General features: G+C 38.2%; 1 protein-coding gene across 1 annotated transcript in view; it reads right to left on the bottom strand.

Moving 5' to 3' along the window:
- Positions 1-1,239: 1,239 nt before the first annotated feature.
- The window catches only part of LOC100550735 (centrosomal protein of 85 kDa-like), a 34,035-nt gene continuing 15,964 nt past the window's right edge, over positions 1,240-19,310 (bottom strand). Inside the window, exons 4-10 of the mRNA XM_010707445.3 lie at positions 17,394-17,546; positions 16,968-17,122; positions 15,220-15,337; positions 14,830-14,880; positions 7,517-7,624; positions 6,951-7,164; positions 1,240-5,685 (exon numbers count right to left, since the gene is read on the bottom strand). Coding sequence (XP_010705747.1) covers positions 5,522-5,685; positions 6,951-7,164; positions 7,517-7,624; positions 14,830-14,880; positions 15,220-15,337; positions 16,968-17,122; positions 17,394-17,546 — 963 coding nt within the window. The 3' untranslated portion in view covers positions 1,240-5,521. The remainder of the gene's footprint in view (positions 5,686-6,950; positions 7,165-7,516; positions 7,625-14,829; positions 14,881-15,219; positions 15,338-16,967; positions 17,123-17,393; positions 17,547-19,310) is intronic.

Genomic DNA, 19,310 nt, shown 5'->3' with positions numbered 1-19,310 from the left:
CCCCGATGGAATTATTTAATTTACAACATTTAACTTAATATACAGCAGACAATCTACTGCAGATTTTGCTGTAGCCAAATTTGTCCTCATTCAAGATGCTGTAGTGTTACCTGCAGTGTTCTTGTTTGATGTTTTATTTCTAACCACATTTGGACTTGTATTTTGTCTGTGGTATAAAGGCAAGAGAACATTTTCTACCACTACTATTGTTAGCAGTGCTTTCATCATGATACTCTGAAATCTAAACCTGACTTTGAACAGTTCACAAAAGGTCACCCTCAGAAATCTTATGGAAAGTTGGCACCTGTGCAGCCCTTTCCATACATTCATACAAGGCACAGTGTGCTTTAATTGAATTAAAAGCACGTCATTCAACGTTTAGTCACCAGGTTTGAGAAAACCAAGTGATCTGTACCATATATAATGCATTAGCTTATCAAAATGAATTTCCCATCATCTTCAAAAAGGCAAGGAAAAAGATCCTTGACCTCTATGCGCTGCACTGTGAAGAAAGCCAGGGGCCGAGGAAGAGCAGTTGTCAAGAGAGACCACTCAACACTTGATGCTCCAGCTGGGTCCTAAGACTTCTTAAGGGTAGCAGCCTGAAAAGAAATCATTTTCAGGTAAGCACACTTACTCAGCATTTGGGAAGACTCCTCTTCAGATTTTTCAAACTATAACTTTTCACTTTCCTCAGACAGCGCTAATTTGACATTGAAAAGAAGTCAACACTGCTTGGTCTTGTTGGTCTGTGACAACCTGTGGTGTTTCATGCAGGAAGGATTTCTGTTTGCCGCAACTGCTCTCCAGTATGACCACATCCATTAGTGCTGAAAAATTCATAGCTGAAAAATTATAATTAAAACCATGTGCCCTTTCTCTTTGGTACCAACAAATGCACTGCTGCTTTTGCTTCACCATCCCCTTCTTTTATTTTCTGTCCTGCTTGACTGGTGTTGGGGAAACCACTTGTTGATGACTGCTCCAGCAGCTCTCAGCCTAATGATCATAACAGGTCTCCCTACCAGTTTGTACCAACTCAGTCTTTTTTTAAGTTCTATCTATAATCTCTCCACGAGCAAGCAAAAACAGCAGCATCCTTCTTAGAAAAGGAGCAGGGACATTACAAGCAACGATGCTTTAAAATCACTGCATTGCACTGAAGTAATAGTTTTGCTACCAACGCCTCGATTTTAGAACAAGAAATAATGCCAGGAAAAAATCAGCAAAGAAGAAACCAATTTTATAACAAAATTTATTTTTGCTCTGTGGATACAAATCCCAAACATCAACAAACAAATTCCAGTGAAAAAATACCAGTCATTAACAATGAAAACTTTTATTATTATTTAATAAATAGAACTTTGGCATTCAAAATTCTAGCTGTAAACCCTACTTTAAAAAAATTACAAAATGAGGCAAGAACAACAAGCCTAAAGCTGAGCCAGCCAGTGGCTCCTTTACTTTTTACAACAACCACATTTTGATTAAGTCATGACAACTCTATTTACATATGAGGTATTCTGAGCGGTTCAAAAATTGAACCCAATTTACACAACTACCAGTCTTTGGGGACTGATCTAGTACGTATGTCAGCTGTGCTTTTAAAAGATAGCTCCAGACACTCCTCCCCACTGAACTAATGATATACTGCAATTAATACACACAAAAGAATCACATTATGCTTTGAGTTTCCTGCTCACACTTCATATTCAAGAAAGCTGCATACTACAAGCAGGCTAACATTCCGAGCACACACCTAGTACCTGTTGTAAGTACTTATGTTTCTAGATATTATGCAGAGTTCTTACTACAAAAGCCCAACAACAAAACATTGGCAGGTAAGAGGAAAACAAGGTGCAGTCATCAGCATTCTAACAACTCATCTAAAGTTCAAAGGGAATTTCTACTTAACTTCAGGCATAAAAAGGCACAAAGGTATGCAGCTGTGGAATTAATATTGCTAATGAGCTACTAGAATAAATCATCCCTTTCAGTAATAACCACTGACTGGTTTGCAGCCAACAAAAGTAGATTAATTCAGGTCTTCTCCTCTCTCCTGACAGAACTCGTTACATCAGTGGGAAGAGCCCAATGACATCTGCATCTCCTCATACGTAATACCAGTGAAAGGAACAAGTGCTAGGGAAGTGGGTCACAGAGGAAGGATTTTCTTTCTTTCCTTGTGCTCTTACCTTGCCAGAAGAACATGTGCTACAAGAAGCAGGCAGTGAGGGCAAAGGAAGGGAAGAAACGTCTTGAAGTGAAAAGGACAAAACTTCAGCTCCTGCCATTACCTCACAGCCACCAGCAGCTTCAAATGTTGAAGTCTGGGTGGGTGGTGGCAGCGATGTCAGCAATTTCACAGAATTATCACACCCTACAGTGACACAACTGGGGCTAGGAACCTAAATCATGTTTACACAGTTGAGCTGCATTACTTCTACATAGCAAATAGACAGCATCATCTATAGCCTGTCCCAAGACTTTCCAAGTCTTTTTTCAAAATACATTCTTGAATACAGTAGTTACTGTAAATACCTTCTAAAAGAATTGTACAAATTCGATCTGAAACTATACAAAAGAATTACCGTACAAATTTGCTGACAAACAGAACAGTACAGTATCCATTCATTAGCAGTTCTTTTTCAGCCCTTGAGATTGTCTAACAGCCACAGCAAAAAGTTGTCATGACTAAATCCAAGCAATTCCAATGTTAACATTCATTAATCAACTGTGTATTAAATATGCTGAATGAAATCACACACACTACATTTTAACCAATTAATCAGTCATGCATATCATAGACAAAGCTTATTCCATTTAGAGGCATCTCTAAAGTGATGCATATATAGTAACTGCTACTACTACAACAGGCCCAATTTCAAGAAACCAAAGCAAAATACAGTATCAGCTTAGATATTCAGTTGGTAGCCTGCATCTTTGGCTCAACCATCCACCATTTACAGCCCTATTTTAATCTGACCGAGGCAGGTAAACTCAATTGATATATATATTTAAAACAAAACAACAACAACAAAACAACAACCAAGTGCCTTAAAGTCAACATAAATATCACGGGTTCCCTAAAAAAAAATAATATTAAAATGCAAGATTACAGCATTGCTAATAAAGTATTACAAATACAATGGGACCTCCTTCCAGAGGGACTTTCAACTAATACTTACAGAGCATCACAGCTCCCGAAGTGCCTTGCAAATATTAAATTACTGATCTCAAATCTGCAGTACATTCAACAAGTGAGACAGTGGAGCCACACCAGTCAAGCAACAACACAACAGGACAAACAGACTCGAAAAATCTCCTTTTGCTAGCTAATTCTCTATTAAATGCTCTATTTCCTCAAAATTTAGAAAAATGTGTTGCTCGGTCATTTTTATAGCTACAGCATTTCCATCCAAGGAAGTAACAGTGTGCTATGTTGGTGTTCACTTTCTTCCTAATGTTTCTAGTTAGTTATCTGAAACCCTGCTGCTGAATTTCTGATACCAGACAGAAGTCATAGACTGGGGACTGTTCCTTCACTGCAGGGCCAAAACCACTGCACTACACCAAAGGAACGACCTATGGCCCTCATAAAAAAGCCAATGTTTTTACATCAAGAGACACAGGAAAATTAGTGCAAAGATCCTTGTTTTCAGTTTTGCACTAGTATAACAGTATACTTTCAAAACTATAGAAAGAACAGCATTCAACAATTTAAAATAAAATGGCCTGTTTTTTTTTTTTTTTCCCCTCAACCTTAGAGCTGAGATATCATGCAATTTCTCTTGAGATTTAATCTGAATATTTTAGTGCCCACCAGAGCTGGGCCAGTCAGATTAATCTCTATCTGAAAATACTGTGTAGCAACAATATACACGGTAACATAGTTTTTCACAGATTAGTCCATGTGTAGGTTCATGACAGAGAAAACTGTCAAATAAATTAGTCATTATAGCAAAGAAAAAAAAACCAAAACAGCAAGAAAACCAACACTAAATTATAAACACATTAACAGTAACTGCAAAAACAATGAACAGAAAAGCAAAACACCAAGTTAAAATTTGTAAATTCAGCCTACATTGCTATAACCATTTTTTCTTCTATTAAAATAGATATCATCAGAAAACTGTTGCTATAAAAATGTTATCCTAGAACTTACACAATCCTAACCTCTATGCTAAGTGATTTCTGCTGTTATGCATGATACAGATCAGCAAACTGATCTGCCCCTTAGCCACTTGAAACTGTAATATCACATGTATGACCGAAGGTCATATATATTTTCTTGATAATGTGATTTTAGAGTGGTTTTGCTCTCAACGAGTTTTTGTTACCTGCAGTTAATTACCATCTTACACCACACACAACTGCTCAGATAACTTTCAGTACTGATCCAGGAAAGTGGAAGTGTTAATATTTTATCTGCCCCACAGGAGTGAAGTAGCACAGCCAAGTGATGCTCACGGAACAAACTATGGAATATGATCTTATTTTTAAGGTAATCTCTTCCTGCAAGAAAGAACGTGGAAAATTTTGCAGTCCTTGGATAACTGAGGATTTAATACTGATAAGCAGAGACATTCTGTTTTGAGCCCTGACTTTGCCAAATGCCTAACACTCATTTTGTAGCTGCAGTAAAGAATGGTTGAGGTTGTTTACAACCTCAGAGGTCTCCAAGGATATAGATACAGAGAAGCCACATTTTAAAATGGAGGTGACATAAATAAAAATTATTATGGTATGAACACTAAAATACAGTCTATTCTTTTTGGACAGCCATGTACTACACTGCAGTTTCATGCCTTCCATTTTCTCTGGGCTTGTCACAGACTTGATGTTACTGAAATTCTTCAAAACAATATAATAACGCTTAAATTTTATGGGATTCATGTGCAGAAAGGAATTGAAAGTTGATTTTCTTCCATTCTTCAGCAAACAAGCTAACATTCATTACTAAAAGCAAGATACTTCCTGTAGCAAATTCTTCAGGCAACTTGAAAAGCATTTATTGTTTGCAGCATTCTAAGACTGTTCCGATTGCAGTTCCTACAGCTAAGTGAAGTTTCAGAAGCCCCCATCTTCACCACATACAGCCAAAGGTCATTTGACTCTCTGCATTGATTTCAGAACACAGGTAATGCCACACAAACCCTTGAAGGAGGAAAGGACTGAGAGTAGTAGCAGCACGGCTGTTCCAAAGCTCAGATTCCAGAAACTAGTTGAAGCAATAAAAGGAAACCCAACAAAGGAAACAGAAAATCCAACTGAAAAATTCTTCACAGCTTGTTCTTAAATTCAGTAGTTTGGAGAAAAGAAAGATTTCTTAAAGTTTGTACCACTCTGTTCAAATCATGTCTCTCCCTTCCCCACCCGGTTCCCAAGATTACATATGCATGATCCTCACAGAGAGGCATGTGCAGTGGTTGCTATCTTCTAATATGGCTCCTTAATAGAAATGCAAAGACCTGTGACACAGCAGCATTTAATAAGTCATTTGCTACTGGATGAAATGTTGTCATTGAGTGATGCAATTGTCCCCCATGTCCTGAGCATAACGGTCTGATATTATCGTCCTTAATTCATCAATATCCTTTCGTAACTGACAAACGTCTGAGAGCTTCTTTGAGAGAGTCTCTGTGCTGTGATAATTTTCATTCTCTTCAGCTGAGCAATTCAGAGCTAACAAAAAAAAACAAAAGCCAAGGTTAAAGCTCTAACAGCTGTGCTCTGAATACCTAAACCAGTCAGCCTCTCGAAATAAAGGGAAAGTCGCTTTAATTAACTCAAGAAAAACCATGTTCCAGTGTGATGAAAAGCCCACAAAACATTGTGCCACATGAACTTAAAGGCAGTTGAGAACCCATCCCTGCTCTACTGAAAGACGTGCTTTTCTTTCTGCACCTAGACTCAGTAATGACTAATCACTTTCAACAGTAGTGAAAAAGTTGGGTAGGATAACAATTTTTGAACTTCTAGACACTCAGTAAAGAGGGATAGAAAAGCTTGGGAAATGAGACCATGTAAGATTACAAGATAGTACTACAGATATGTTGCACTATTTATCCTGCTGGCTGACGACGATCTCATGGACTCTGAGACAGATATATGTGCACTCACAGCATTTCAGAGGTTTCCAGTGCAGATGAATCTATGTAGTGCTTACAGAACACTGCACTTTTACCTTCCTACTTTGCTGAAGGTAGAGTTCAGCAAATGGTCCAAGTAGTTCTAATTAACATTCAGAAAGCACTAGGATATGATACATTCAAGTGAAAAAAAAAAAAAGTTTACTAAGCTTGTTAAAAGGAAAACCTAACAAAAACTACACTCAAGCTCTAAATGGCTGGCATCAAGATGTACTTTCCATCTCCTTACAGTATAGGAAGTGGAGAAGGATAAGGAATTAACATTATCAAAACTAGAGCTGCCAGGCACCCAGGCTTATACACACAGACACCTACTTTCCCCTTGAAATCAGACATATACACGTTCAAACAGCAGACTTACATTTCCATCATTTGATCACAAGGGGTTTAAGAAACGGCCTGCTTATGCCTCACCTTCTTTGTTATTTTAGAGGACAAAACACATTTGACAGAAAGAGTCCATTAACCCTTAGGGCTGATTGCTGTGTGCATCACGAGGGAGACACATGGATACATGCCTTTCCTTTTTAACAGTGTGAATATATCCAGAAGTGAGTCTAGACATCTCCTCCTGACCTGACAAAGACCTGTATAGCCTTAGGCAGTTGGCAACCCAGGTGTGCTAACAGCTCAGCACTTTCCAAGAGCTCCAGGAGTATACTTTATGCACAACTGCTCTAGTTGCACAGTCAGGGGAAGACTATCCTCTCCACCTGGCAAGAGAGAGCCACTTAACTAAACTGCTATTATTCTGTGTCCAAAACACTAGTAAGCACTGGAATTGATAAAATCACTTACATCTGATTCCCAGCAGTAAGGAAAGGTTAGGCTCCTTGCCCTGAGCTCTCTGGGTAAGAATACTGCACAAAGCTTTCAACTCAAACAAGCAATGGGACATCTCCTTGAACAACTGGTCTGCTACAGGCATTTTTTCAGACACTGGTTGCCGGGACTGTTCCACCTGCCGTATCTGCTCCTTCAGAGAAGCATTTTCTTCTGTCAGTCTTTGGTTCTTCATGAGAAAGAAAGGGGAAAAAAGTCAAGTTAGTCTACAGCATGTAGCATCGCAGAAAATTTACTGTATCAAATCACAAGCAATACTAACTAGTTACTTCCATACATAAAAGCTGGACCCCTCCAAAGAACAGCAAATAGACAGCTTTTACACAGCTCTTAGTGGCCTTTACCCTTAAAATTTTCTCTTCTTGAGGTAGGGACAGTATCTATTATATTTTTTCACAGCATCTATCACAGCGAAATATGTATTAAGCTCATAAAGCCCTACCACAAGTGACTATAATCACTTCATGAGGTTCTTCTTAGCTGGCATGGTCATGGATTGGGTTTTTGGAGTTTTTACTTACTTCAGAGAGGGTTTTATTTAACTGTTCTACAGTTCTTTCTTTTTCTTCAAGCTCATTTGTCATCTTCAGAACTGTCCTCTTTTCTTGCAAAAGCTTCTCTTGCACAGACTAAATCAAAAGAAAGCACAGGTAATCATTTTAAATTTTCATACTGCAGGTTAGCGCTGACAAAAAAACATATCCTCAATAAATTCCTAAGTTTGTTATTCATTGCTTTTGAATTACACCTGAATTTCTACCAAGTTCCACTTCATAGTGTCCAACTGGACTTCAAGAGCTCTATGGACACTAGCTTAACTGCACCAAATATCTGTGAAACTCTTTAAATTACTAGCATCTGTTTCTAAGCAAACAGACCATGTATGCAAAATATTACTGTAACACAGGGTAACAAGGGATGTATGGAAGGCTAAAGCAATCACACAATCTTGTTTATTCTATCCAAATTATTTCACTTGAAAAAAGCATATTAATGACAAGTAAACTTAATTTATGCAATTTCAGAGTTATAGCTGAACGTATTTTTGCCTCTGTTTTCCATAAAGACTGTGGCAGGGGTTCCTACAAGCTTTCAAAACATAGTATCTACCTCCTGAACTTGTTGTACAGCAAAGAAAGCCTCTGGTAGCTGACACAGAGTACCATTCTCTTTAAAACCATCCAGACAAGATAAATCAGACTAGGGTACTACAATTTTACTTTGCTGAAATAACAACTGTAAGCAAAAAAAAAACCCAAAACTTATTTGTAGTTTATATTGTTTTTTTTTTTAACAGATGCAATAATTACAATCATCATTAATAAAATCAGAAATAAGTTTCTCAGATGCAGCTGTACTTAGAAACTAATGCTTTCTGAGTTTGATTTGCAGGTCAGTCATAAGCAGCAATAAATCAACAACTCCTGCAACATGGAAAGAGCTGCTGCCAACACCCTGTAAGATTCTATTTATTTTTTAATTTATTTTAATGAATTCAGCATGGCCACAGCTACTTTAGCTGTCAAACGGACACCTTCACTCTATTATCTGTTTCAAAAGTCACCTGGTAAAATTCAGAAAGGGGAAGATTCAAATCATCTTATCTGAATACTAGTAACAGTGCAACAGCAGGCATGCCCAACCCACATCTACTGGGCTGCACATGGCCCAGCACAGCCCACACTGCGGCCCACTCACTGCCCCACACCATCATGGCAGCCGCTCTTCCCACCAAGTGGCCTGGCTCGGCCCCAGGCACGCACCCATCACTCAGCAACCAAACATTGGTGTGCTATTACCATCATCTCAGCTGAAACCAGGACAAGGGGAGGGTGCAGTGCAGTGCTAAGTTTACCTCTTCCACTCATCACACGCACACAGTCAAACTGAATCCCATACGTACTATAGTAGTTGTGCTTGTGCCACTTAGCGAGTTTAAAAGCAGTGATTACTGACAATAATATTTCTAGCTACCTCAAAAGAAAAGGGAATCCAAAGAATGAAAAACTGTAGATGAAAGAAGAGTGTTCAATGAAAAACAGAGAGATTAGCACCTTGTCAAGGCAAATAAAATGGCGTTGCACTTAATTCGTAAGGAAATCGCGTCAGTTTTCAGAGATTGTCTTTGAAAAAGACAATATATGCAGAAACATGCTGTCAAATTCGATGAATATCAAGGAATGCTTTTTAAAGACAAAATAGCAGAACTGAAAAAAAGTCCGTCACCTCAACAAATCCTTAAAAAAGTTACAACTCAAACAGACTCTGTTACAAAAGCTACTTTATGTGGTACCAAATCTGCTTGCAGTAAAATCAAAACCATTTACTGATGGTGAGTTTATTATGCAATCCCTGGAAAGTGTGGCAGATACAATTTTCCCTGATAAAAAACAGATTTTTCTAAAATCAGTTTGTCTCACCAGACTGTAGCAAACTCAAGTTACGGTAAATAACTTTATGCATTTTGATACATTGACCAAACACAGCCCTGTGAACAGCGAAAAATATGCAGCCACGCTTTCTGTTTTGATAAAGGAATTTGAGAATAGGTTTCAAGACTACTGAAAAAAATTATCCCCTTTTTTGTTTATTTGTGACTCCATTTCAAGTCAATATAATGTATATTATCTGTGAATTTTTAAATGGAATACATAGAGTTGTAATCAGATATTCAACTAAAAATATAACCATGTTTCTCCACTAGACTTTTGTAAGACTTATCTTTCCAAAGAAAAGCATCCCTCAGTTCACAATCACATCTTATTCATGTCATCGCTTTTTGGCAGTACACACATTTGAGAACAAATGTTTTCAAGGATGAAGTACAGGAAAAGTTAAATTTTATGAGAAATCTCCAACAAACACCTTGAGAGCTCACTAAGAATTAAAACTGCTTCCACCGATGCATTAGTTTCACAAAAAACAAGGTCAAATATCCCACTATTTTCACGCTTTTGTTGCTCTTTTGTGTTTTAATAAAAGCATTAAAAAATGCTTACTTATATTAACAGTATTATATATATTATATGCAGCCCAACACAATCCATTCCTCTTCACTCAGTGCACCCCAAGCAAGCCAAAAGATTGAATGCTTGTAAAGTATACTGCTGATACATATTCCTGACTTTTTCATCTTTCACAATGAAAAAAAAAAATCCTCTTTTGTCATTAATTACTGACAGATTTGATGCTGTGCTACAACATTGCATCTGAAGTGTCTTCCCCATTCCTAGCTCAGCATATTCATGTGTAAAACCTGTGTAATTACTGGATGCAAATCCAATCTCATCATGCTCAAACTACAGCTGGTGCACTGGTGACAACAGTGTGTGCTCTGGCACAGTTTTGAATGTAACCTTCCACGAAGTGGAACCAGAGACCACGATGGGAGGAGGAGGTGGAATGTTTTACAAACCAATGGATCTCAATTTACACAGTGACACTGTTTGAGAAGAATGTTTTGTCTCAAATCTCTGTAGTTAAAATCCTAAATATTCATCTTCCAAAACAAAGAACTCTGTTATAGGGAATTCTATGTCATAGCTTAAATAAAATGCTACAGAAAGACTGAAGTCAATCTTGAGTAAAATACGTGTTTTAATTGTTGCAATATGATGGTGTGCTCAAGAGGAATATAAAACTATTTAAGAACATCAGAAAATGGGCTACAAAGATGGTGAAGCATCTAGTGGTCCTCATGCAAGGTGCACGATGGCAGCTGAAGTCCTTCGGTATGCTCAGCCCAGAGCAGAACCAGCTGAAAGGAGGCCTGATGGCAGCTGCAGCTCCTTGCAGGGAGCAGAGGGGCAGCGCTGAGCTCTGCTCTCTGTGACAGCAACAGGGCCCGAGGGAACGGCATGGAGCTGTGTCAGGGCAAGGTCAGGTGGGGGTTAGGAAAAGGTTCTTCACCATAGGGTGGTCAGACACTGGCACAGACTCCCCAGGGAAGCAGTCACAGCCTCAAGCTGATGTAGTTCAAGAAACATTTGGACAGCACTTTTAGACACCGGGTTTCAATTCTGGGTGGTCCTGTGTGGAGCCAGGATTTGGACTTGATGATCCTTGTAGGTCCCTCCAACTTGGGATACTTTACTCTATGATTCAGTTGCAGTTGGGGAAGAAAGCCAAAACTTACTCTTATGTGAGAGCTATTCCTAAATGGTATGAAGAATGGAACTTTCAAGGTACTAATACTGTGGACTGTAACACATAGGAAACTATGTTTATGCGTTGAGGCCGGCCCTACACCACATTTGTGGCTTACATAATGGAGAAGCCTTTTAACTGACCAGCCAGCTGTAAGAACACTGCTGACAAGGTAGGAATTAGTGAGAAGCAGGGCAGAGCCAACAGAAAATGGTGTGCAGCTTTGAGAAAATTTCCTAATAATGACATTCAGCTCAATAGTGCAAAAGAAACAAGAAGTGTAGTGACACTTTCTTCAAAGCCAGAAAAAATGGTGTTAAAATTTACACATTCAATCTAGATGAAAATACTTTTTTCATCTAAGTAACAGGAATCACAAGGCAGAACCCAGAAATGCTACTTGTTTTTAGAATATTTTCACATGCTTGATGTGCCTCTCAGTTCACCCACACCATGCCCCTAGCAAGGAAGTGCTGAAATAGTGTGCATCCTATAGATAAGCAGTAGCTAGAAAGCACAGCTTCATGCTACAAAGGAAGAGGAGGAAGAAAAAGGATCATGGCTCCATGTCAAAGGAAACACTGTGGGCCAAGAGAGGGCAGGAAATAGCTCTGCTTGATGCTTTTCCTTTGTTGTGCTTAAAGATGAGTGTAACATGCAGAGATTTTGAACAATCACCTTCATTTTATTTTAAAAACAGTCTACTGAGAAAAATGGCCATATTGAGTCAGAGTGAAGGACTGTGTGTGCAGTTAGCAGCCATGCAGAGGTTGCTTAGAGACAAGCAGAAGAGCTCAACAAGATAACGATAGGTACCCAAACTAATTTTCCATCTTCTGAGTATCTTCACTTTTTAACAGTCTTTATTGCATTTCTCTTGCATGAGCAAATTCAGGGACATCCCAAGCCCCAATATGACACATGCATTAGAAGTATTATTTACATGTTTCAAGTGCATGTCAGTGACAGACATTAAAGATTCTATTGTGTAGCCTTCCTTATGGTGGGCAGGTGGTGGTAGAACAGGGTCAGAAATATTACATTTCCCAGTATATCTTGAGAACTATATCTGTCACTGAACTTGCATAACAGTGCAAGTTGCTCTAAAATCACCTTTCAGAAATATTCAAAATAATGTGCACATGGTCATCTTACCAATTGTGCAACATAACAACAACTACTAAATGTGGAAATAAGTGTTACTTCTGAGAGGCATACCTATCACCTATCACTCTATGCTATCCTTACCTTAAAGCTCAGAAAAAGCACATATGCTTACCAGCTTGCTAGATCCCATAGTGCTATGGCTTCCCAATACTCACAGTTCTGAGAGTCCCCTATAATCCATCCTTACTTTTTCCTTTTGCTTTCTGAAGTTACAACTTGGTGTTATTTCCAGCCCTGGCATACACTGGGTTTATTATGTCTTACAGGATTGACAGACGTAATTTGGGTAACACAGACACAATATAAGTTGATTACTAGCTGTTTTGTAAAAAAAAATAATGCTAATTTTGCAATATCTAAATTAATCGTGTAAACAAGGATTATTTTATTTAAAAACAAAAATACTCTCAGTTGTAATTTCTGTCCTTAGGAAAATGTGCAATATATGCAGAATGACATCTTGTCAAGATCAACCAGAAGTTTAATCACTCACAGTCAGGAGAAAATAAATAAATAATAAAAATCAAGCAAGCAAAACCATATAAGGAAGAGATCAAAATCACTCCATCATGACTATGAGGAAACAGAAGCTAGTACTGCTCGATTCACTGTTGTCTGAAGCAGAATATTTTCTTTCAGCTTGAAAAACTGAAAGATATTCTCAAGCACAACTTGACAGTGTGGCAGAAGATGGGAAATGAAATAAGATTTCAACTGAAGATGAATTACATCTCTCTGCCAATAAGGGAATTCTATTTCTTACAAACTAATTTTCAATGCTTCCCATGGAACAAATGTGAAAAGGATTGAAGATCAAAGATACAAAGAAACTGCTGTAGTCTGCAAGTAATTTGAAGGCTAACACCACTTCCAAATCTTATTTTCTGGCCTTATACAAATCATCTCAAAATGAGAAAGGTAAGAGACAATCCCAGAGAACAGAAGACTCCTCTGTTCACAGTCTGCTACAGCTACTCAGCATTTCCCAGTCACAGATCCCTAAAGTCATTTCAGAATAAGCACACAAAACAGTGATCTGTATAAACGGCTACTGAAATTACTAAGTCTCAAGATAAAGGTGGTGGTGAGAAAAAGATTAGAGAATTTAGGAAATACAAAAGGATTTAGGTTGGTTAAAAATCACGTGCGTATTTCAATCTAAACAATCGAAACTGAATTATGGAGAGGGACAAAGAATTTGAGAAGGTTGTGGAGTTCAATTTGTGACCTTGTTGCTTGAATAATGACAGTATATCTGCCTGCGCCATAATGTCCACATACGGAAGGCTGCTCTGTGCAAACATAACCATTTGATAGATTTTGTTGTCCTCAAACCAAGGAGAGCTTAGATGTCTGATTTTGCTTTTCAGTTAGGCATACTTCATGTTGCAACTCCATACTGCTTTTTTCCAGATATATTTAATATACTGTAGTTCACTTAAGCAAAAATGTTGTTGTCAACAGACACCAGACCTGCTGTTTACTTGCACAACTTACTTTCAACAGATACAAATAAGAGAATGCATGTTTTCCTATCAAGTGCCATGCAAGCAGTTATCTCTTTGTTACTTGGATTCTATCTCCATAGTGAACTCCCTTCCACTTCAGAAGGAGAAAGCATTCAGCTACCATTTCGTTGTTCTCCCAAACCTAAAGCACAGTAAGCCAAAGTAGAGACACCCTCTTCACCCTCAGGGGTCAAACCTGTAACTTAATTTTTGCTGGAGAGTATGGGAAGAAGAAATCTGGAGACAAATACCAGTCTGGAAGATCACAGAAACTAGAATTTATTGAATTTGGCTTCAATACTTAACGAAAACAGATGTTTACTTACTGTCTTTGATGCTCAGCTTCTTTAGAGCTAGTCATACCTTCTTCTTTATATCCTGTATAATGTTTCCTTTTCTCCATAACAAACACTGGTCACTAAGTACCTCTCAAGGATCAAGAACTTGATGTGTTAATCTGATCCACAGAGCTGCAACTGACTTCTAGTAACCTCTAATGTCTTGAAAAATTCTTGACTCTATCCTGGGTGTCCAAGATCCACCAAGTGGTTCACTTAAGTGAGCAATATGTCAGAGACCATTTGAAGAGAAATCCATTTCAACTCTGTGAAATTGTATGGTTTAAAAAGGCACTCATCTTGCTAGGGATCTCAGCAGTGAAGCTCAATGTCACTTTTCATACTTTGGATTATCATTTGAGTCCCAGTGTTTGATGAGATGCTTCACAAAATGCAGTTCTCAAACTTGAAATACATAGTTCTGACATGACATCTAGATCATCATAGATCAGCTGAATAAGAATGCTATATAGCAACAGCTTACCACTTTATAAGTATCTGAAGAGTGTCAAACCCTACAAACTTCAGTAACAAATACATTATAAGCTTGCAAGAGAACACGGCTGACCAAAGTCTGTAAGATTAAATTCTAGTATTTGTCTTTACATCCTATTTGGATGTCATCTTTATGAAGTAAACATGGGCAGAGTAAACAGAATATACTCTCTTTCTTACCTGCATGTCTAAAATCAGTCCCTCTATCTGTTTTTGTTGATTGTCTATGACCTAGAATATAAAATTGAGTAATTTAATAGGCTTGAAACTCTAAAGCTTGTGGCTTTTTTTTTTTTCTTTAAATCAACTTAGGGGTGTGTAGCCACAGTTTTTACATGGTATCTTTGAAAAACCAAATTACAAGACAGAGTTAAACTCTCACACAACTGGAAATAAATACAAAATAATTCCAATGAACAGAAGCAGATACTGAAGATAAAACTGATCTAGCAATAAATGCATAATTTGTTACAGAGATAATTGTTTCTAAAGTAAAAAACCAAAACAAAATAACAAAAAGCAAATATAGGATTCAAGGTCAAAAATATCACATATAGTTTGCAGACTAACCTTACTGGCTTTCTCATTCTTTTCTTTGAGACATTCATTCTCACTCTGAAGCTGCTTTGTGTCCAACATAGGAAGGCGAATACCATCTTCCAGGCATTTTTCTACTTTCTGCTGCAAGCTGCCATTAAATATAAAAAAAAAAATTGACTGTACTGAGAAAATACAGAAGAGTTTTATGTTCTGGCAAAAAATGAGGAGGTTTCACCATTTTCCAAACAGAACTGCAAAATCATAACTAGCAGAATCCAGCCTAATGAATGAGAAAACCAACAGTGGGTAAATGATACAGAAATCCTAAACAACTGAAGTACCTGTGGTACTGACTAGAGTCAACTTATGTAAAAATGATTTTATGGACCAGACACTGTATATCTCCAGAAAGGCACAGATCCAGCAGTATGGCATAAGGAGAAGGCAGATAAGCCCAAGGAAAACTTCATGTAGTTCACAGCTGCTCTGTGCATCTGACCAGCACTGGTCAGACAGTCTTTGAGCTTCTCCAAGTTACAGGAGCCTTAAAAATCCAACTTTGTCACAGGGGCATGTGTGACCCAAAGCAGAGTCCAGAATCAGAGGCAGCACTGAGTACTGGCAGCCCACCTTGCATACCCTCTTTGTCTGGCTTGCCAGGGAGTCATGAAGCCATTTCTGCCAGCTGCTTCCACACCAAGGCATAACATTCAGGAGGCTTTCCACAGCTAAAATCAAGCTCCTGGGATCATACAGTTTTTGCCTGCCCACCTTCACTCAGAAAGAACATAGATTTTATTAGTATTAATCTTGCTGTCTAATTTAGAAACGAAGGGTCACTTCAGCTATTTGTAGGCTTTCAGAAAAGACAAAATGATCCCTCTCTAGATTATGAGGGCACAAAGAAAAAAGGCCTTTCGTTGGTAAGATGGAAACAATGTGTCAACAATTTGGCTGGCAAGATGTCCTCACTAGCTTGCCTTTTATCATGGAAACACTTTCAGACTGCTATGGCATGCGTGTTTACGCAAGGGTGGGACACTGAACTGCAGTGACATCCACATAAAATACTGAAAGTGATTCTCCCTACCTTTTTCTTTGTTTGTTATTACATAAACATTTAAGTATCTCTGCTGATCTAAAATGTACAACTGTAACGGTATCTCCAAGTTTCATCTGGAATCTTCTAAGGGCGACCTATCCTACTGTAGTTGGCTCTGTTGCTTTTTTCAAATACAGTTCTACAAGTTCAGTGACAGCAGACAAGCAACAGCTACACATTTCTCCATAAGTATCCCTCAGACTCAGTGAAAAGATAAGAGACAGCTACAGTTTATTTAAATCTTTGACCCTTAACTGATAAGCCCTTCAGCTAATATCCAAGGGAGCTTTTCTGCAGTTTGTGACAAGATTAGTTACAAAGAAGGAATACTGACAGTTTCTATACAGTGCTCCTTTGCTGAACACGTTTATTCTGTCCTCTGCCTGGCAGCAGCCTGTGATGCCATTGTGGTGGTGTCCTACATCTTCAGAAGTGGTAGCAAGGAATTTCTAGACAGACTTCTCTGTGGTATTCCTTGCAACTCAATACAAACCAACTTTTGTTGGATTTTCTACTGCGTTACACGGCCATTCTGCAGAGTAATAAACTTATGCCATAAAGTCCTTAATATTGCAACAGAGTGTAAGTGAAAAAAAAACCCAACCAAACATTATATATTGTTATTAGTTGGTAAAGCACATCTGCTCCAGGGTTCAGTTTAGGCAGCTGTTCATACCTCTGCACTGTCGTAACCAGCTCTTTTTCTTTTTTCTTCTGACACACCAGTTGCATTTCTCTCTCTCTACACTGAGATCGAGCCTCTCCAAGTTTCTTCTCCAACTCAGTCATAGTTTCTTGAAGTTGCTTGTTCTTCTCCTCTAGAATTTGCAGCTAACACAGGTTATATTAGTCAGACACAACGCCACATTGGAAGAGCTCACAGCAGGCCACAGCTTTGCACTTACTCTATGTACAGTCTTAGCCCCATCACAGTTATGTAAGTATGACAATACCTGATAGCTACTAGTTTTAGTTTCCTAAAACACTGAAACACTTCTCTTCCTCAACAGATAGGGGAAAATGTATTGGAAAACATCTGACAACAGATATTACAGAGCTTATGTTTGTTTTTAAAAAGTAAAACCAACTCCTTTCATCTTACCTGTTTAGTCTGACCTTCTATATCATCCAGTGTTGGTAGGTCAGCCAGGTATTTTTCTAAGGTTTCAATTCGTCTCTGCTTTTCTTTGTTTTGCTCTGACTCTTTCTGGCATTTCTTTTTCAGGCTATTAATATATCGGTCTCTAGTTTTAAGCTAGAAAATAAGAATAAACATTTTAAGATTACAGAGGAAAATAAACCTACTTTGGGACCAGAGGCTCTTCAGGAATTATATTCTCAACTGCACAAAAGCATTAATTACTGAAAAAAAAATAAAAATAAATAATAAAAAATAAAAAATAAAAAGTCCCAGCACCTCAAACTTCCAGACCCTCCAACCACAGCCATTCCACCTATGCCTAAAAAGCAAACTGTACAATTTAAAAGATAAAATAGATGTATTTTTTTTCCACCAATGAGCACGTTCATATTAAAATTAAAATAGCTAAGTTGGAAGCAACATACAAAGATCAAGTTAAACTGCCTGCACACTTCAGGGCTAACCAGAAGTTAAAGCACACTATTGAGGGCATTGTCCAAATGCCTCCTGAACACTGACAGCACAGGACATCAACCACTTTGCTAGGAAGTATGTTCCAGAGCAAAAAATGATGAGGAGATATTTTAGTCCCTTCCCTTCTTTCGACCTTGGAAAATGACTTGAAACACCAAGATCTAAGAACTTAACCCAAGAAGAACTGCAGCCAATAACTGGACTGTGATGCCATCTGTCAACTATATCAGGTGACATCAGAACAGAACAGCTGCTTTCTTAAAGCACCTTGTACTAAGTTTGCTTACACTGCTGGTACTTTTTGGGGAAAAAAAAAAAAAAAAAAAAGAGAGAAAGGAAGACAAAAAACCAACAACTATTTTCCAGTCAGAGTCCAATTTAATGGAAAACAGTATTGCTATTACTCAAAACTGTGTAGTAACTCAAAGACAACAAACACTTAACATGACAGTAAATGCAAAATGTACTTTTACTTTGGTACTAAGGGCATCCACCTCATTGAGAAATGAGTGCGACAATGTCAGAGTTGTGGCCAACAGAAAAGTTTAAATTGATAGTATCTAGAAAGGTTCTTCTAGAAAGAGCCTTTTAAAATAGACCAGAAAACTGAGGATTGCAAAAGGCCAAGTCCTTACATCTTTTTTCTTTTTTTTCCTTCTATTATGACCTCAAAACTGAGCAAAGCTTTCCAAATAATTTAAAATCCTTCAGATCAGACAAAATCAAATTACACCGCACACTCAAGCGAGGCAAAGTTGCAATTCAGCCATCAATTTCTGCCACAACATGTCCCATATAAACACATACTCTCCCCACAGTCCAAGTCCCAGGACAGCAACTAAAATACATTCAAGCCAGCCAAATTGCCAAGAGCATGCGACTGTCCAATATGTAAATCCCTTTTCTTTGTTTCTCACACACCAACAAGGATGACAAGTTGAACAGTCTGAATACTTCAGTACTTCTGACAAAGATTACATGATTTCTGAATCTTTTGTTTTCCTGCATATGTACACTAAGACATTTTCTCACCTACAACCTCTACCTTTTTCATAGCTACAGTGTTTGCCTTACGATTCCTTCTGTCCTCTCTACATTCTCAGCATCAGCCCAAGAGCTCTTTCTACCTTCTCCTGAGATGAAAAAACATTTTATTTTTTCCCCCTCCACTCACCCCTGCCATTCTACTGAGAAGACAAGAAAGCTTTGTTCGTTTGGTGAGTTGTATCTTTATTTTATTATTTCATCCTTCAGGCATATGACTTAGCTGGGACAGGCTCTCACTACCTGGCAATTAAATACTAAAGCATGCCATAGAAATTCAAAGGGCAGACCATTAGTACCAACTACCAGAGGTGCCTTAGAGGAGTCTTCACAACTAACCACAGTAGAGGGAGGAGAAGA

The sequence above is a fragment of the Meleagris gallopavo genome, chromosome 2, assembly GCF_000146605.3.
Source record: "Meleagris gallopavo isolate NT-WF06-2002-E0010 breed Aviagen turkey brand Nicholas breeding stock chromosome 2, Turkey_5.1, whole genome shotgun sequence".
Lineage (NCBI taxonomy): Eukaryota > Metazoa > Chordata > Aves > Galliformes > Phasianidae > Meleagris > Meleagris gallopavo.
Note: the sequence above shows the minus strand (reverse complement) of the source record. Positions and strands in the feature narration are given on the sequence as shown.